This window comes from Heptranchias perlo, chromosome 13, assembly GCF_035084215.1.
Source record: "Heptranchias perlo isolate sHepPer1 chromosome 13, sHepPer1.hap1, whole genome shotgun sequence".
NCBI lineage: Eukaryota > Metazoa > Chordata > Chondrichthyes > Hexanchiformes > Hexanchidae > Heptranchias > Heptranchias perlo.
The window spans coordinates 59,657,249-59,678,375 of NC_090337.1; the positions used below are offsets into that span (position 1 = coordinate 59,657,249).

The 21,127-nt window shown below is 50.1% G+C and overlaps 1 protein-coding gene across 14 annotated transcripts in view; it reads right to left on the reverse strand.

The window, feature by feature from the left end:
* kif1aa (kinesin family member 1Aa) overlaps positions 1-21,127 on the reverse strand; it is a 342,099-nt gene that overhangs the window by 75,653 nt on the left and 245,319 nt on the right. For all 14 annotated transcript variants that reach the window (XM_067994795.1, XM_067994796.1, XM_067994794.1 and 11 more), the window contains 5 exons: positions 18,776-18,890; positions 17,666-17,799; positions 15,881-15,942; positions 14,378-14,523; positions 8,857-9,072 (listed from right to left, as the gene is read on the reverse strand). In XM_067994795.1, the coding sequence (XP_067850896.1) occupies positions 8,857-9,072; positions 14,378-14,523; positions 15,881-15,942; positions 17,666-17,799; positions 18,776-18,890 (673 nt within the window). The remainder of the gene's footprint in view (positions 1-8,856; positions 9,073-14,377; positions 14,524-15,880; positions 15,943-17,665; positions 17,800-18,775; positions 18,891-21,127) is intronic.

Genomic DNA, 21,127 nt, shown 5'->3' on the forward strand with positions numbered 1-21,127 from the left:
CAACCCCCTGTACTGTACCCATTACCCAACAGCCTGTACTGTACCCATTCCCCATCAACACCCTGTACTGTACCCATTCCCCATCATCACCCTGTACTGTACCCATTCCCCAACACCCTGTACTGTACCCATTCCCCATCAACACCCTGTGCTGTACCCATTCCCCAACACCCTGTACTGTACCCATTCCCCATCAACACCCTGTACTGTACCCATTCCCCAACACCCTGTACTGTACCCATTCCCCATCAACACCCTGTACCTTACCCATTCCCCATCAACCCCCTGTACTGTACCCATTACCCAACAGCCTGTACTGTAACCATTCCCCATCAACACCCTGTACTGTACCCATTCCCCATCAACACCCTGTACTGTACCCATTCCCCATCAGCACCCTGTACTGTACCCATTCCCCAACACCCTGTACTGTACCCATTCCCCATCAACACCCTGTACTGTACCCATTCCCCATCAACACCCTGTACTGTACCCATTCCCCATCAACACCCTGTACTGTACCCATTCTCCATCAACACCCTGTACTGTACCCATTCTCCATCAACACCCTGTACTGTACCCATTCCACATCAGCACCCTGTCAAGTACCCATTCCCCATCAGCACCGTGTACTGTCCCCATTCCCCAACACCCTGTACTGTACCCATTCCCCATCAGCACCCTGTACTGTACCCATTCCCCAACACCCTGTACTGTACCCGTTCCCAATCAACACCCTGTACTGTCCCCATTCCCCAACACCCTGTACTGTACCCATTCCCCATCAGCACTCTGTACTGTACCCATTCCCCAACACCCTGTACTGTACCCATTCCCCATCAACACACTGTACTGTACCCATTCCCCAACACCCTGTACCGTACCCATTCCCCATCAACACCCTGAACTGTACCCATTCCACATCAGCACCCTGTAATGTACCCATTCCCCATCTGCACCCTGTACTGTACCCATTCCCCAACACCCTGTACTGTACCCATTCCCCTTCAACACACTGTACTGTACCCATTCCCCAACACCCTGCACTGTACCCGTTCCCCATCAACACACTGTACTGTACCCATTCCCCAACACCCTGTACCGTACCCATTCCCCATCAACACCCTGTACTGTACCCATTCCCCATCAACACCCTGTAATGTACCCGTTCCCCATCAACACCCTGTACTGTACCCGTTCCCCATCAACACCCTGTACTGTACCCATTGTCCATCAACACCCTGTACTGTACCCATTCCCCATCAACACCCTGTACTGTACCCGTTCCCCATCAACACCCTGTACTGTACCCATTCCCCATCAGCACCCTGTACTGTACCCATTCCCCAACACCATGCACTGTACCCATTCCTCATCAATACCCTGTACTGTACCCATTCCCCATCAACACCCTGTACTGTACCCATTCCACATCAGCACCCTGTAATGTACCCATTCCCCATCAACACCCTGTACTGTACCCATTCCCCATCAACACCCTGTACTCTACCCATTCCCCATCAACTCCCTGTACTGTACCCATTCCCCATCAACACCCTGTACTGTCCCCATTCCCCATCAACACCCTGTACTGTACCCATTCCCCATCAACACCCTGTACTGTACCCATTCCCCATCAACACCCTGTACTGTACGCATTCCCCAACAGCACCCTGTACTGTACCCATTCCCCATCAACACCCTGTACTGAACACATTCCCCATCAACACCCTGTACTGTACCCATTCCCCATCAACACCCTGTACTGTACCCGTTCCCCATCAACACCCTGTACTGTACCCATTCCCCATCAACACCCTGTACAGTACCCATTCCCCATCAACACCCTGTACTGTACCCATTCCCCATCAACACCCTGTACTGTACCCATTCCCCAACACCCTGTACTGTACCCATTCCCCATCAACACCCTGTACTGTACCCATTCACCATCAACACCCTGTACTGTACCCATTCCCCATCAATACCCTGTACTGTACCCATTCCCCATCAACACCCTGTACTGTACCCATTCCCCAACACCCTGTACTGTACCCATTCCCCATCAACACCCTGTACTGTACCCATTCCCCAACACCCTGTACTGTACCCATTCCCCATCAACACCCTGTACTGTACCCATTCCCCATCAACACCCTGTACTGTCCCCATTCCCCATCAACACCCTGTACTGTACCCATTCCCCATCAGCACCCTGTTATGTACCCATTCCCCATCAACACCCTGTACTGTACCCATTCCCCATCATCACCCTGTACTGTACCCATTCCCCAACACCCTGTACTGTACCCATTCCCCATCAACACCCTGTGCTGTACACATTCCCCAACACCCTGTACTGTACCCATTCCCCATCAACACCCTGTACTGTACCCATTCCCCAACACCCTGTACTGTACCCATTCCCCATCAACACCCTGTACCTTACCCATTCCCCATCAACCCCCTGTACTGTACCCATTACCCAACAGCCTGTACTGTAACCATTCCCCATCAACACCCTGTACTGTACCCATTCCCCATCAACACCCTGTACTGTACCCATTCCCCATCAGCACCCTGTACTGTACCCATTCCCCAACACCCTGTACTGTACCCATTCCCCATCAACACCCTGTACTGTACCCATTCCCCATCAACACCCTGTACTGTACCCATTCCCCATCAACACCCTGTACTGTACCCATTCTCCATCAACACCCTGTACTGTACCCATTCTCCATCAACACCCTGTACTGTACCCATTCCACATCAGCACCCTGTCAAGTACCCATTCCCCATCAGCACCGTGTACTGTCCCCATTCCCCAACACCCTGTACTGTACCCATTCCCCATCAGCACCCTGTACTGTACCCATTCCCCAACACCCTGTACTGTACCCGTTCCCCATCAACACCCTGTACTGTCCCCATTCCCCAACACCCTGTACTGTACCCATTCCCCATCAGCACCCTGTACTGTACCCATTCCCCAACACCCTGTACTGTACCCATTCCCCATCAACACACTGTACTGTACCCATTCCCCAACACCCTGTACCGTACCCATTCCCCATCAACACCCTGAACTGTACCCATTCCACATCAGCACCCTGTAATGTACCCATTCCCCATCAGCACCCTGTACTGTACCCATTCCCCAACTCCCTGTACTGTACCCATTCCCCTTCAACACACTGTACTGTACCCATTCCCCAACACCCTGCACTGTACCCGTTCCCCATCAACACCCTGTACTGTACCCATTCCCCATCAACACCCTGTAATGTACCCGTTCCCCATCAACACCCTGTACTGTACCCGTTCCCCATCAACACCCTGTACTGTACCCATTGTCCATCAACACCCTGTACTGTACCCATTCCCCATCAACACCCTGTACTGTACCCGTTCCCCATCAACACCCTGTACTGTACCCATTCCCCATCAGCACCCTGTACTGTACCCATTCCCCAACACCATGCACTGTACCCATTCCTCATCAATACCCTGTACTGTACCCATTCCCCATCAACACCCTGTACTGTACCCATTCCACATCAGCACCCTGTAATGTACCCATTCCCCATCAACACCCTGTACTGTACCCATTCCCCATCAACACCCTGTACTGTACCCATTCCCCATCAACTCCCTGTACTGTACCCATTCCCCATCAACACCCTGTACTGTCCCCATTCCCCATCAACACCCTGTACTGTACCCATTCCCCATCAACACCCTGTACTGTACCCATTCCCCATCAACACCCTGTACTGTACGCATTCCCCATCAGCACCCTGTACTGTACCCATTCCCCATCAACACCCTGTACTGAACACATTCCCCATCAACACCCTGTACTGTACCCATTCCCCATCAACACCCTGTACTGTACCCGTTCCCCATCAACACCCTGTACTGTACCCATTCCCCATCAACACCCTGTACAGTACCCATTCCCCATCAACACCCTGTACTGTACCCATTCCCCATCAACACCCTGTACTGTACCCATTCCCCAACACCCTGTACTGTACCCATTCCCCATCAACACCCTGTACTGTACCCATTCCCCATCAACACCCTGTACTGTACCCATTCCCCATCAATACCCTGTACTGTACCCATTCCCCATCAACACCCTGTACTGTACCCATTCCCCAACACCCTGTACTGTACCCATTCCCCATCAACACCCTGTACTGTACCCATTCCCCAACACCCTGTACTGTACCCATTCCCCATCAACACCCTGTACTGTACCCATTCCCCATCAACACCCTGTACTGTACCCATTCCCCATCAACACCCTGTACTGTTCCCATTCTCCATCAACACCCTGTACTGTACCCATTCCACATCAGCACCCTGTAATGTACCCATTCCCCATCAGCACCCTGTACTGTACCCATTCCCCAACACCCTGTACTGTACCCGTTCCCCATCAACACACTGTACTGTACCCATTCCCCAACACCCTGTACTGTACCCGTTCCCCATCAACACACTGTACTGTACCCATTCCCCAACACCCTGTACCATACCCGTTCCCCATCAACACCCTGTACTGTACCCATTCCCCATCAACACCCTGTACTGTACCCGTTCCCCATCAACACCCTGTACTGTACCCATTCCCCATCAACACCCTGTACTGTACCCATTCCCCATCAACACCCTGTACTGTACCCATTCCCCATCAACACCCTGTACTGTACCCATTCCCCATTAGCACCCTGTACTGTACCCATTCGCCAACACCCTGTACTGTACCCATTCCCCATCAACACCCTGTACTGTACCCATTCCCCAATAGCACCATGTACTGTACCCATTCCCCATCAACACCCTGTACCGTACCCAGTCCCCATCAGCACCCTGTACTGTACCCATTCCCCATCAGCACCATGTACTGTACCCATCCCCCATCAACACCCTGTACTGTACCCATTCCCCATCAATACCCTGTACTGTACCCATTCCCCATCAATACCCTGTTCTGTACCCATTGTCCATCAACACCCTGTACTGTACCCATTCCCCAACACCCTGTACTGTACCCATTCCCCATCAACACCCTGTACTGTACCCATTCCCCATCAACACCCTGTACTGTACCCATTCCCCATCAGCCTGTACTGTACCCATTCCCCATCAATACCCTGTACTGTACCCATTCCCCATCGACACCCTGTACTGTACCCATTCCCCATCAACACCCTGTACTGTACCCATTGTCCATCAACACCCTGTACTGTCCCCATTCCCCAACACCCTGTACTGTACCCATTCCCCAACACCCTGTACTGTACCCATTCCCCAACACCCTGTACTGTACCCATTCCCCATCAACACCCTGTACTGTACCCATTCCCCATCAACACCCTGTACTGTACCCATTCCCCATCAGCCTGTACTGTACCCATTCCCCATCAACACCCTGTACTGTACCCATTCCCCATCAACACCCTGTACTGTACCCATTCCCCATCAACACCCCGTACTGTACCCATTCCTCATCAACACCCTGTACTGTACCCATTCCTCATCAACACCCTGTACCGTACCCATTCCCCATCAGCTCCCTGTACTGTACCCATTCTCCAACACCCTGTACTGTACCCATTCCCCATCAACACCCTGTACTGTACCCATTCCTCATCAACACCCTGTACTGTACCCATTCCCCATCAACACCCTGTACTGTACCCTTTTCCCATCAACAGTCATGTCGTGCACACTTCCATCAACAGTCCAGTATTATACCCCTCCCCCATTTACAGACCTATTATACACCCCTTCCATATCAACAATCCTATACGTAAGAACATAAGAAATAGCAGCAGGAGTAGGCCATCCGGCCCCTCGAGCCTGCTCCTCCATTCAACAAGATCATGGCTGTTATTCTCCCTCAACACCATTTTCCTGCACCATCCTCATATCATTTGATGCCTTTAATATTCGAAATCTATCGATCTCTGTTTTGAATGTACTCAATGACTGAGCCTCCACAGCCCTCTGGGGTGGAGAATTCCAAAGATTCACCTCCGTCTGAGTGAAGAAATTTCTCCTCATCTCAGTCCTAAATGGCCTACCCCTTTATTCTGAGACTGTGACCCCTGATTCTAGAGTCCCCAGTCAGGGGAAACATCCTCCCTGCATCTACCCTGTCGAGCCCTGTAAGAATTTTGTGTGTTTCAATGAGATCACCTCTCATTCTCTAAACTCTAGAGAATACAGGCCTCGTCTCCTCAATCTCTCCTCATACGACAATCCCGCCATTCCAGGAATCAGTCTGGTGAATCTTCGTTGCACTCCCTCTATGGCAAGTATATCCTTTCTTAGGTAAGGAGACCAAAATTGTACACAATGCACCACGTGCGGTCTCACCAAGGCCCTATATAATTGCAGTAAGACATCTTTACTCCTGTACTCAAATCCTCTTGTAATAAAGGCCAACATACCATTTGCCTTCCTAATTGCTTGCTGAACTTGCATGTTCGCTTTCAGTGACTCATGTACAAGGACATCCAGGTCCCTTTGAACATCAACATTTCCCAATATCTTACCATTTAAAAAATACTCTGCATTTCTGTTTTTCCTACCAAAGTGGATAACTTCACATTTTTCCACATTATATTCCATCTGCCATGTTCTTGCCCACTCACTTTGCCTGTCTATATCCCCTTGAAGCCTCTTTGCATTCTCCTCACAACTCACAATCCCACCCAGTTTTGTGTCATCAGCAAACTTGGAAATATTACATTTGGTCCCCACATCCAAATCATCGATCTGTATTGTGAATAGCTGGGGCCCAAGCACTGATCCCTGTGGTACCCCACTAGTCACAGTCTGCCAACCTGAAAAAGACCTGTTTATTCCTACTCTGTTTTCTATCTGTTAACCAATTCTCAATCCATGCCAGTATATTTACCCCAATTCCATGTGCTCTAACTTTGTTCACCAACCCCGTGTGGTATCTTATCAAAAGCCTTCTGAAAATCCAAATACACCACATCCATTGGTTCCCCCTTATCTATTCTACGAGTTAAATCCTCAAAGAACTCTAGTAGCTTTGTCAAACATGATTTCCCTTTCATAAATCCATATTGACTCTGCCAAATCCTATTATTATTTTCTAAGTGTCCTGTTATCACATCCTTTATAATAGATTCTAACATTTTCCCTACTAGTGATGTCAGGCGAACAGGAATGTAGTTCCCTGTTTTCTCTCTCCCTCCATTCTTAAATAGTGGGGTTACATTTGCCACCCTCCAATCTGCAGGAACCCTTCCAGAATCTATAGAATTTTGAAGGATGACAACCAATGCATCCAATATCTCTATAGCCACCTCTTTCATAACCCTGGGATGTAGATCATCAGATCCTTGGGATTTATCGACTTTCAGTCCCATTAATTTCTCTGGTACTATTTTTTTATTAATACTAATTTCCTTCAGTTCCTCATTCTCGCCAGACCCTTGGTTCTCTAGTATTTCTGGGATGTTTTTTGTGTCTTCTTCCGTGAAGACAGACACTAAGTATTTGTTTAATTTCTCTGCCATATACTGTACCCTCCCTCTATCAACAGTCTTCTACTGTACCCCTTCTCCATCAACAGTCCGAAACTGCACCCCTCCTCAGAATTGCACAACATTCCCCCTCGACAGACCTGTATACTATCCCTTCAGAGTTCTGCATTATTTCCTTCCCCCACGTTCATTGTGTTTGATGGGACTGTGTAGAGTGAGCTTTACTTTGTATCTACCCCATGTTGCCCTGGGAGTGTTTGATGGTGTAGTGTAGCGGGATCAGTACCCTGTATCTAACTTGTGCTGTTCCTACCTTGGGAGTGTTTGATGGGACAGTGTACATGGAACTTTACTCTATATCTAACCTGCACTCTACCTTACCTGAGAGTGTTTGATGGCACAGTGTGGAGACAACTTTAACCTATATCTGTGCTGCACCTGACCTCGGAATGTTTGAGGGGAGAGTGTAGAGGGAGCTTTACTCCATATCTAACCTGTGCTATACCTGCCGTGAGAGTGTTTGATGGGACAGTGTAGAGGGAGTTTTACTCCATATCTAACCCATGCTGTACCTGCCCTAGGAGTGTTTGATGGGACAGTGTAGAGGGAGCTTTACTCTGCATCTAACCCGTGCTGCACCTGACCTGGGAGTGTTTGATGGGAGAGTGTAGAGGGAGCTTTACTCTGTACCTAACCTGTGCTGCACCTGACCTGGGAGTGTTTGATGGGACAGTGTAGAGGGAGCTTTACTCCGTATCTAACCCGTGCTGTACCTGACCTGGGAGTGTTTGATGGGACAGTGTAGAGGGAGCTTTACTCTGTATCGAACCCGTGCTGTACCTGATCTGGGAGTGTTTGATGGGACAGTGTGGAGGAAGCTTTACTCTGTATCTAACCCGTGCTGTACCTGCCCTGGGAGTGTTTGATGGGACAGTGTAGAGGGAGCTTTACTCTGTATCTAACCCGTGCTGTACCTGCCCTGGGAGTGTTTGATGGGAGAGTGTAGAGGGAGCTTTACTCTGTATCTAACCCGTGCTGTACCTGCCCTGGGAGTGTTTGATGGGACAGTGTAGAGGGAGCTTTACTCTGTATCTAACCCGTGCTGTACCTGCCCTGGGAGTGTTTGATGGGACACTGGGACAAAAAGTAGAAAATGGTTTCATTCCGGGCACTAGTATCCTTCACTGTGATGAACATAAATTCACCAAAAAGACTTGTGGATTGAATTTACATTCTACGGCTGGGCAAACAACACCTCGAGCCTTGTTCCCTCGACCTCAGTAATGTGCAGTCCCAGTGGGAATGCTCCTTCGGTTCTTACCTTGGCTGCTAACTCTTTCTGGCGTTCAGTGGTGGTGTAGGTGATGGTGGAGTTTGGAATATCGTTGCTTCCTGTCGAGTGCAGGCTGTAGATTGAGGAACTGCTTTGGGATTCGCTGAGGTCCTCGCTGGTGTATGAGGACACCGACTCACAGCCCGACCTCAGCGTGGTCTCCAACTTCTCACGCAATAGCAGGTAGTGTCGGGTCTTCTCCACCTGTGGACCGTGAAACAGGCAGGGATGTCACCGACAAACATACACACCTCAAAATATGACTCCGTTCTGCAAACAGCAAGGAACCCCCCCACCACACCCATTGGGGGGAGTCTCACCCTCAGGACCCCTATCGCAGGGGGAGTTTCATCCTCAGGACCCCCATCGCAGGGAGAATTTCACCCTCAGGACCTCCATCGCAGGGAGAATTTCACCCTCAGGATCCCCATCACAGGGGGAGTTTTACCCATAGGACCTCCATCATAGGAGGAGTTTGACCCTCAGGATCCCCATCAGAGGGGGAGTCCCACCCTCAGGACCATGATCATAGAGGGAGTCTCACCCTCAGGCTCATCATCAAGGACAGGGAGGCTCCACTCTCAGATGCACCCTCAGAAAGGGAGTCTCATCCTCAGGACCCCCATTGTAGGGGGAGTCTCATCCTCAGGACCCCCATTGCAGGGGGAGTCTCATCCTCAGGACCCCCATTGCAGGGGAGTCTCATCCTCAGGACCCCCATTGCAGGGGGAGTCTCATCCTCAGGACCCCCATTGCAGGGGGAGTCTCATCCTCAGGACCCCCATTGCAGGGGGAGTCTCATCCTAAGGATCGCCTTTAATGAGGTGAGCTCATTGTCACTTTGTTCTTTTTTTGGAGGAAGTTGAAGGACTTTTTTTGAAATTGTCTCATCAGCTCTCCATCCCTCGCCAAGGGTCACCCAGTGTGGTTCTGAGTGGTAGAGGCCAGGGGTCCCAGGTTCAATCCCTCGTCTGCATTGAGTTCCCTGACCCCAGACAGGGAACCTCCTGATTGCTAGCTCCTGCTGCAAACTGAGACTATGGGGCCAAATTTTGGGTGACGGAGTGGGTGCGGTGGGTGCGGTGGGGGCAGGGGGGCTCCGAAAATCATTAAAATGCCGAGCGGTTCGAATGGGCACCCAGTGACACGTTCGGGTGCGCGCGCACCTCCCGAATGCGGGAGTCCCACCGGCAATTAAAGCCGGCGGGATGATAATTTGCATAGTTTCTCCGATAGTTGAGGTACTTGAACTATTTGATTGTCTCGACATTTTGGCAGGGGTGCAATTTTAAAGCATCCTCAGCGTGTTTCCCCTGCTGTGGGAAACACTCCCTGTTGTAACAGACGTGTTTCAGCCAGCAGCCAGTGGGAGATGCAAAGGATTATTTGACAGGTGGGGAGAAAACAGGACACTCTGTCACTTCAGACAAAGTTTTGGCTGCAACACCTTTGTGTTTTCACTCAAAATTCTTATTTTCCACCCAAAACTCTGCTGTTCAAACATATTTAACTACTTTGAGGACCCCCTCAAACTCACACCGTCAGGATGGGGGCGCCATGGCTGCATTCACTACCACATCCGAGGATGAGCAACATCACCAACCTCGCCAGGCACGGTGTCCACCTCCGCCACGTGGAGCTCCACAACACAGTGCTGCGCCACAGGCACCTGCACAAGAGCACGGAGGGCAACAACAGAGAGGGTGACGTCACAGGAGGCACTGCCCTCGCCACAGGGTCTACAGACCAAGGCTCAGCTTCCTGGATCTCTCTGAGGAGCAGTGCATACGGAGGCTCAGAGTCAGTCGCCAGGTAGTCGCAGACATCTGCAGCCTCCTTCATGCCGAGCTGCCCTCGGCTGGGCCAAGCAGCATCCCCTTACCTGTCGCTGTCAAAGTCACCACTGCCCTCAACTTCTTCGCCTCCAGATCGTTCCAGGATGCCACCGGGGTCTCACAGTCGTCTGCACACAAGTGCATAAGGCAGGTCACCGACGGCTTGTTTCGTAGGGCCTTGCACTACGTCGATTTCCCCATGGACGACCTCAGCCAGCTGGAGAAGGCAATGGGTTTCCAAGCTGTGGCTGGCTTCCCACGGGGGCAGGGTGTAATCGATTGCACCCATATAGCAATACGAGCACCTCCACACGAGCCAGGACTGTTCATCAACAGGAAGGGCTATCACTCCATCAACACTCAGCTCGTTTGTGACCACCGCAAGAGATTCCTTCACATGTGCGCCAGATACCCTGGCAGCTGCCACGATTCCTTCATCATCTGGGAATCCAACACCCCGCCCCTCTTCCACGCACCGAACACCATTAAGGGCTGGCTCCTCGGGGACAAGGGATACCCCCTGCACACGTGGCTCTGACACCTCTGAGGAACCCCACCACCGAGCAACAGCGTTGATATAACGACAGCCACATAGCTACCAGGTCTACAATTCAGCATGCTATAGGGCTGCTCAAGATGCACTTCAGGTGCCTTGATCGTTCTGGGGGAACGCTTCAATATGCACCAGGCAGAGTGGGGCATATTATAGTCGTGTGTAGAGAGGGGTGCCACTTGAGGAGGCCCCATCCACATCTGCCACCCACATTGAGGAGGAGGAGGCGGAGGCGGAGGAGGAGGAGGAGGAGGAGCTCCCATGGGCAGAACAGCGGCTCAACTGGCTGCTCGTGAGGCCAGGGAGTCACTGATATGTGAACGGTTCTCCTAACATCAGACAGTGTGAAGAGTCCAGTCCTCACACCACCTGGATAGAGCAGCAGACACACCAGCTCCCCCCACCCCTGCCCTCTGCACAAAATAGTCGTGCAACTACACATACGCCCACTGTAGAGTGACCCAATGGGTGGCATCAAGTGTGGGGGTTCATGGTGAACCTCATGAAAGGGCCTTATTACACAAGCCAGTTAAGAATGGCCAAGATGTGGCAGTAGTGGTGACAATAATAATATTTAATGTGAGTTTAACAAAAAGCAAACATAAATAAAAAACATGACTAACCGTCAAACACCCTTGTGCATCCCCTTTGTGCTTACAAAACCTTCGCCTTTCGCTTCTGACTACTTCTATATGCTGCATCCCCTGTGGCTGCAGCAGAGGTAGTGGCAGGTTGCTCTTGTTCATGCCATGATCGATTAGATGCTTTGGGCCTACGCTCCCTGAGTTTTGGTGCCCATGAGGGCCCCTCCAAAGACTGCTCCACCTGCACCTGTGCAGGGGCAGACTCGGCCACCTGGAGAGGAGGCAGCATTGCGAGTACTGGTTGAGAGGGAGGCAATGGGTGAGACGTGGGGGCGCTTTGAGTGTCATCCCCACTTCCATGTCCCCTTTCGCCATCATCCCTCCCCTGGACCAGGCCCACACCACTCCTACCACTCTGCTGGACAACAGTTTGGAGGACATGTGTGAAGCCTTGTAAGGCCAGTGCTGGTGTATCTGCCTGCCTGTTTAAGGCAGCAGAATGTTGTTCACCCTGAGTCCGAACGGCCATTGTCAGGGCCTGAATGGACTCATTTGTGAGCTGTGCTTGAAGCTCGATGGAGGCTAGCCTTCCCTCCATCGCAGACATTCCCGCACTTACCCGCGACACTATCTCAGAGATGCCCTCACGTCCCTGTGACACTATCTCAGAGATTCCCTCCTGTACCTGTGCCACCATTCCACTCATGCACGAGTTGGACTCCTCCATCCTCTTTGCTATTATGGAGAGTGCACGTGGCACCTGTTCCAGCACCTCGCAAATGTGCTGCTGCCCCTCGATCATTCCCCTTTTAAAGGATGACCCCCAGGGTTCAGCATCTGCGTCCAGCTGAGCAGAGCCTGGAGAGGAGTGCTCCCACTGACGAGGACTCTCCACAGCTGCCCCTGCCACCAGTGTCTGCTCGTGTTCACATGTGTGTGGTAACTCACCATGTGCCACCCCAACCATCTGCGGACTGGGACCAACCGAAGTGTGTGTATCTGCGCTGGTGGATGGCTCGTCAGATGTGACGGTGCACCCTCAGAGACCGGCAGATCTTCTGAGGAATCGCCTTCGTCATCACAGCGGTCACTGAAGGCTCTGTAAGAGGACAGAAGGCAACATTAAGCATGATCACAGATGTGTCATGTTGCGATGAGCATACTGAGGTGCTGAAGATGACAAGGCACGTTAACATCAATTCATATTGTGTGTGCTGAATGTTAAAGTTCTGTCACACGATGTTTGTCGGGTGCCAGTCTCGGCGTCCCTGACGGACAGGAACTCGAGGGTGCGGCTCAGCTCCAGCACCTCCTGCTCTGCATCTGTGAGGACGACTCCGGCCCTCGCCTTCTTCCCTGCATTCTGGGCTCTCTTCTCCTATAAGGGGAGAAAGTACAAGCGCGTGAGTGAATGATGGTAATGTGGCCAACCGATTGGTTTGGGTGCGGCTGACCGTGAAAGAGATGCATCAGAGGGTGAGTATGAGACAGAGCCATAACATTGTATGAGGATTGGGTTGAGTGGTTGTGGTGGGGTGAGTAATGGGGAGGTGAGGAAGTGCTGAGGAAGTGCAGGTAAGTTGAGGATGAGCTTTGAGTGGGTGTGAGGAGTGATGTGAAGAGTAGTGTTGGCAGTGCAAAATGAGTTGGGGGGTGGGGGCGGTGATGTGGAAGACGGAATGTAGGAGAATGAGTAAGTGTACTCACTTTGGCTGACCTAGTTAGGTCATTGAAACGCTTCCTGCACTGGATCCAGGTGCGGGAGTTGTTGCTGCTGCTGGTGACCTCCTCTGCCACCTCGAGCCAGGCCTTCTTGGTGGCAGAGGCAGGCCACTTCCTCCCATCTGCCAGGTAGAACACATCCCTCCTCCTCCTCCTCACCCCATCCAGTAGCACCTGGAGTGAGGCATCATTAAATCTAGCAGCAGCCTTTCCCCTGGGCTGCTCCATTGTGCTGTTTGGGTTTTTGCTCCAGGAGCAGCCATTGGAGGACTGCCCCTTTAAATAGAGCTCCTCCAGCTGACAGCCTGTGATGCGGGTGCACAGTCCGCCCGCTGCGCAGCTTTCGGACGGCAAACCTGGAAGCCACGTTAAGTGGCTCCAATTTACCCGCGATCGCATGGGGAACAGACAGATTTTATTGGGTGGGTTACCCACATGCCCAATCGCACCCCCCCCACCTCCCCGCTGCCATCCCACCTCCCCGCTGCCATCCCACCTCCCCGCTAATATCGGGGCCTATATGTCCACTGGATGAAGACATGACTGATCTCGGCTGGGACGCTCCCTGCCTCCCCCCAACAGGTGGAGAGCCTGCTGACACTCCTTCTCTGGGCTCATACATGAAGAAAGAACACATCTCGGTGAGACAGGCAGTGCTGTGGAACTTATCTCCCAGCAAGAGTCAGTGCCTTCAGGAGAGATGGAGAGAAAGGAATATCATCTCATTCCTAGAGCGTTGGGTAAAATCCGTCCACAGTTCACAATCCCATCCCATCACCCGAGGCCCCGTTGCCCAGTTACGGGAATTACTGTACCTCTTGTAACAGGCTGAGTTTCTCCAGTTCCCATTGGTGGTCCAGAATGAGACTGTCGCTACGAGGCCGCCAGCCAGCCAGATTCTCTTCTCCGCGGACGTAGGCGACGGAGGTGTCGAGGACCCGCCTGCGCCTTCGCTGCATGCCTGGAAGGATACAACGTCTCAACAGTGCTTTGAGCCACAAAATGCGGGTGGAACGCAGACCAGTGAAGGCGCATGTGTACCAGAGACAGTACATCATGTGAACCCCGAACCCATCAACAGGAGGACCTCAATTGAGCCTCCCTGACACTGGTGGAATTGCCAGGGTTTGGAAACGAAGAGTGAGGTAGAAGTATCAATGGGCTTGACTTAATTCAAACAAATTTCAGTGAGGCTCCCACATTACTTATTTTACTACGGTATACTACTTTGACGTGTGATGTGGACTGTTGTCTTGTTTCTGTGAGTGTCAGTGCCCGGCTATGTTCTGTAACTTGGCTGTTTTCAGCCTGTTTATACACACATGGTTGAGATGCCTTTGTTACTGTGCAGTAACAGTCAACATCCACAGTCAACATCAACAATAAGGAGAATATTAGGTTGTCGCCCCCAGAGTGGAGGCAATCAGTCAAGAACGAAGCTCCCCGTGGCCTGATCTGGAAACCATGTCCTCGTGCACTTTACTTTGTTTTAATGATTCAAGTGTGTTTTATTTCTGGTATAAGAAAATAAACCTTTTCAACAGGTTGTAAAAGAGTAAAATAGTCCAGAACTGACTGTTGGTGATGTTAGTGGATGAATAGATTACATATTCGTTTGACAGTCCACCGTCCTCGATTTTAACAGAGGCATTATTTTACACTGCAAATTCCATACGGCTATTTTTATTTTAAAAGTACCTCTAAACCCTTCCAGGGTAAACTAGTTTTTTGCTTGAATGGCAGAATTATAGTAGGCTCCACTGTGGCCCCGCCTCTATCCATTTTCCAGAAATCCCGGGTGCATAAAATGCGTCCACCAATATGTGGGCGTGCCCGTGCAAATCAGGTGAACGTGAGGGAAACATGGGCCTCCAACCACGTTTCCTGCCGTTTGCTCAGCTGGAAGGCTGGACGCAGGGGGCAGGCGTCCAGTGTTCAAAATGTTGGCAGAGGACGCCTCGGGGGGTCCCAGTTGTGGAGGGGTCTGTGTAAGTGCCGTCGGGTTCTAGCTGCGCACAGGCCACTGCAGCAGGAAGGAAAACTTAGGCAGCTTGGGTGGTTGTCTTATTCCTCCTCCAGTGGAGGAGTCTGTATCATTGCACTCGTGTCCAATGCCAACCCCTTTCTCCCCCCCTCCTCCCTGCCCTGTGAAGGACCTGTCACACATGGTCAGCCCTGGCATGCAGACTGCAGCACAAGGATGTTTAAAGCCCGATCATCCTTCTAAGAAAAAAACCCCACTTCAGCGAGTTTAACCGGTTAAAAATCAAAGGGACAGGTTCTCCCCTCTTTTCCTAATCAGAAAGTACAGCTCCTACCTGGGCTTACAGCATCTGCCACCCGGCATAGGCTCAGCTCATACACACCAGTCACTCGGTTACTGCCGAATAAAAACAAAAGGAAAAAGAGGTCTTTAGTAAACCCAGCCGATTACTAACTGAGTGTTGCCTGAGGAAGGAGAAAATCTCCGAAAGCTTGTGAATTTAAAATAAAATTGCTGGACTATAACTTGGTGTTGTAAAATTGTTTACAAATATAAATACGCACCACCTTACACCACAACACTCTGTTGCCCCAGGGACCTCAGTGAAGCTACAGGGCATTTTCCCAATTGAGAGCCATCCAGTGTTGGGGGGTTTCAGCCATGTGAACGGAGAGGTGGACAGCACATACTAAGAGGGAGAAAAAAATTGTTGGGCAGGGTTGCCCATGATTGAAAGATGAGCTCTCTGTGTACCTGCTCTCCTGGTTGGAAGATGCTCTCCTCCCAGACTGCTCTCACAATCAGGAGGCGACCTCTCCCCTCCCCCAACTGGTCTCCCAAACATGAGTATTTATAATACCAGGAAACATCACTGGGCCCCAAAAAAGTGTCTCTCTTCCACCCATCTTCCCTCTCACCATCTCTCTCTGTCCCCTCTCTCCAGGATCACAGATAATTACCTCTTTATCCTGCTGTTACTGTCTATTTTAATGTCTTTCCCTGGTCATTTTTCAAAAACTTGATTAGCCATTGGGTGAAAAAGTTTCACCTGACTTCCTTCGTTATTCCTAACTTCCACATTTATAACTTGTGTTCCCTGGGATTTGAACCCTTCACCACAGGGAACAATTTGCCCGGATCGGTTACGTCTTGAAAATTCTAGTCAGGCCACGTCAAAATATGTTCCTTTCTGAAGTGAACATATCCAGTTACCCTAACCTTTCCTCAAAGAAATTCCTGATGACCTGAAAATCTAATGCCAGTAGATAGCTTTCTTCAGGGCTGTGGTTGGGTCCATCACAACCAACATCCAACTAGTTCCACAATCCCTACCATCGGTGTAAGTAAAACAGGGAGGACTTTCAAGAACTCAATCCTTCATCCTTCTTTGTCCACAAGAAAAAATCCTCGTCTTCAGTCAGAGAAGCGGTGAACATTGCTCTAGGTGCCGCAGACTCCAATGACAGGCAGCCCTGGGCCTCTTTTACAATAAGGCTCCCATATGGTTACTCAGCAACCAACAACCTAAGTGGCTGAGTAAGCCAAATCTCAAAGGGTGTCTATCTCCACTGTCACCATGAGTTTCAATCTGTGATCAGCCACAACAGGTATGATGTGAGCAACAACAGTCTGTTCCTTGAACAACTATTGCAAGGAGCACCCCTCTCACTCCCAAGAGGGCTGGCAAAGTTCACCACACTGGAACTACCACTCCTGTCCATCCTCTTTTGAGCCAGACAGTGAGTCTGCTGTCTGAAAGTGTCTACAGTGTAAACCAGACATCAAGAGCCTAGTCTTAAGAAAATTTTATTTCCCCGTTTACTTCTGTGACTCATGATGTGGAGATGTTATTGTTGAGGTTTTCAACGAGCAAAGCCAACATCAGAATCCCCTGCCCCATCCCACTCTTTCCAGATCCTGCTCCACCCATCCCATCCCTTTCCTGCTTCCTTCTCAGTTTGGGATTTAGTAAGCGTGGTGACCTTGAGCTCAAGATGTCAGATCCAACGCATCCATCATCATTTGAACATTGATCTCCAAGTTATGAGGCCAGCTCTAAGGAGAGAATGAGGGGCCCGTGAGAGCGGCTGTAGACCACCGGCAGCAGGCAGCTTCCTACCTCTCCGAAGGTTTGAGTGTTCCACTGCCAAAGAGATTGCGAATGGAGCGGGAGGCTGGCAGCCTGGCATCTCGTGTGTAGAATACCATGCAGAAGTCTTTGGTAACGACCGCAGGCTGTGTGCAGTTCTCCAGCTGCAAGAAACAAAAAATCAAGAGATTTGCAAAAAGTCCAACAATCAACCACTTCAGTGCACAGTGAATTAAAAATGATTAACAATGATTATTGTTTTTGTCTCAGCTTTTGGCTCGAACCTTACTTCCCAGCCCATCCTTCCAATAATGCTGGCAGACTAGAGAATTTTATTTAAAGGGAAACACAGCCTTTTTAAAAGGGAATTCTTTCTTGGTTGCCCAGAAGAAGTAAGTGCAGTGCAATTCCTCATTGGCATTCACCACAGTGGAAAATTACCCCTAAACTAGCAATCTCACTCACAGGGAAGTTGCAGGACGGATAGTGAGGGGAATTAAAAAATATCACACTAGTACCAGTAGAGATGCTCTTGAGACACATTGCTAAAGAGGGTGCAGAGGGAGCTTTATCTGTTTCTAACCTGTGCTGTACCTGCCTTGGGAGTGTTTGATGGAACAGTGCAGAGGGTGCTTTAATCTGTATCTAACCCGTGTTGTACCTGACTTGGGAGTGTTTGATGGGATGGTGTAGAGGGCGCTTTACTCTGTATCTAACCTGTGCTGGACCTGGGAGTGTTTGACGGGATAGTATAGAGAGAGCTTTACTCTGTATCTAACCCGTGCTGTAGCTGACCCTGAAGTGTTTGGTGGGACAGTGTAGAGGGAGCTTTACTCCGTATCTAACCTGTGCTGGACCTGGGAGTGTTTGATGGGGCAGTGTAGAGAGAGCTTTACTCCGTATCAAACCCGTGCTGTACCTGACCTGGGAGTGTTTGATGGGACAGTGTAGAGGGAGCTTTACTCTGTATCTAACCCCGGCTGTACCTGTCTTGGGAGTGCTTGATGTTTGGACTGGGTGCCTGAAATACAAAGTGTTCCGTTCCCCAAGACTAACATCCCTCACCTTGATGAGCACAAAACTGACAGGAAATACTAAGAAAGGATCGGGACCCTCGGTTTGACTAAAGTAGGCTCCTACCTCCAAATACGCAGACAATGTCATGAAGATCTTCTCTCCGTATGGGGTCACTCTGTTCAGCAGCAAGGAGTTGTGCATGGAGCTATCCCAGCCTGCCTCAAATCGGTAAAAGGTCCTGCAAAAAGGACACTATTCAGTCAGCTCACATCATTTCTCTCACACAGTTCAGCTACTTAGTTTTTGCTTTCTTCCACAAATAATGGGAGCCACTGGGAGAGATAATAGCCACAAACTCATACGTGAGAACAATACTTCAGAACAGTCTACTTATCTTTCACGACTCTGTTCACTCTGTCTCCTGTCTGATCCATCACACAAATGGCGGCTCCTTCCACCCTACCATGCCCAGTCAGTGAGATGGTGGCTCCTTCCACCCTACCATGCCCAGTGAGATGACTCAGGTCAGTTTCAATCTCTGCCAGTTTTCTCAACTACTGATGGTGTTGACTCCTCGGGGTGCATGGCAGGACGGGCACTGGCATCCCACCCAATATGCCATTCTTCACGTGCCAACTTACGATAGTGACTGTTGCCTGACTATTCGGCTGCAGGGATTGTCACAGTCATGCCTGATTCTGTCTTCAGCCAATTGGCCGCACATGTCAACAAGCAGGGGGTCACTCAATAGCGATCAGGGGGTGAGATCGGTCTTCCCCTGTAGCGTGAAACAGGTTCATTGCCAATGGGCAGCACGTTTTACACCACGTCCGACTTTCTTTTCCACTGGCAACTCAATGGAACTCATCGGGCATGGTGTAAAATGGGCTGCTGAGCCTGTTTCGCACTAATGGCATAGACCAACTTCATCCCCAGAAGCGGGAACAACGGTCAAGTGTATCCAGCTTAAACTAGGGCACTGAGGCCAACAGGCGAGCCATGTCTGCCACCTTGGCTAAGATTAGCTAACTCCAGACAGACCAGGAGTCAAACGTTGGCCTTTCCAGGTTTGTATGGCTCAGGTACTCATCACCTTAATCACCAGCAGCTTTAGCACAGTGAGCGCAGCTGTTGCCCCCTCCTATTAGGGTGAAATTCTCTGCTTCTACTGAGATATGCTCAGCCTAATCAACAACTGGCAAAATTCATGTGGGGCTGGCAGTTCACCAGGGACGTGCCAGTTGCACAAATCTGGGCAAATCTATGTCTGGTGGACCGGAGAAGCAAACAGGTCTTTCACATCGATTGGTGGATACACAAAAGGCCTTCAAATGAGACACCACTCAGACAAAGAGAACTTCAGTCTCAACAGGACTTCGCTGTTAACAGAAAAATAACTGCAATAAAATAGGGAAAGAGCAGCTCCTGTTGGCGAGTGCAGGATTTATTGGAACACGTACAGTGCTTTGTAAAGACAGCTCTCAACGAAGAGATAATATGATAACTGAGAGAGATGGTGGGTTAACAATGAGCGATGGATGATTATACATTTAAGGGGAAGTTAGATAAACACATGAGGGAGAAAGGAATAGAAGGCTATGCTGATTGGGTTACATGAAGTAGGGAGGAGGCTCATGTGGAGCATAAACGCTGGCATAGGCCAGGTGGGCCGAATGGCCTGTTTCTGTGCTGTAGTTTCGATGTAACTCGATATAACACATTGATGTGTTGTCTGAGAAATTGTGTGATAACTAAGAGATCGTGTGAGAATTGAGAGATTGTGTGAGAATTGAGAGATTGTGTGAGAATTGAGAGATTGTGTGAGAATTGAGAGATTGTGTGAGAATTGAGAGATGATGTGATAACTGAGAGATGATGTGATAACTGAGAGATGGTGTGATAACTGAGAGATGGTGTGATAACTGAGAGATGATGTGATAACTGAGAGATGATGTGATAACTGAGAGATGGTGTGATAACTGAGAGATGGTGTGATAACTGAGAGATGGTGTGATGAGATGGTGTGATAACTGAGAGATGAGCTAATAATTGATATGGTGTTATAACAGTTAGGTGATCAGTTTGAGATGTGCTTTTTTTATTCGTTCATGGGATGTGGGCGTCGCTGGTGAGGCCAGCATTTATTGCCCATCCCTAATTGCCCTTGAGAAGGTGGTGGTGAGCCGCCTTTTTGAACCACTGCAGTCCGTGTGGTGAAGGTTCTCCCACAGTGCTGTTAGGAAGGGAGTTCCAGGATTTTGACCCTGCAACGATGAAGGAACGTTGATATATTTCCAAGTCGGGATAGTGTGTGATAACTGAGATAGCGTGATAATTCTGAGAGATGGTGTGATAACTCTGAGAGATGGTGTGATAACTGTGAGATGGTGTGATAATTCTGAGAGATGGTGTGATAACTCTGAGAGATGGTGTGATAACTGTGAGATATGGTGTGATAACTGTGAGATATGGTGT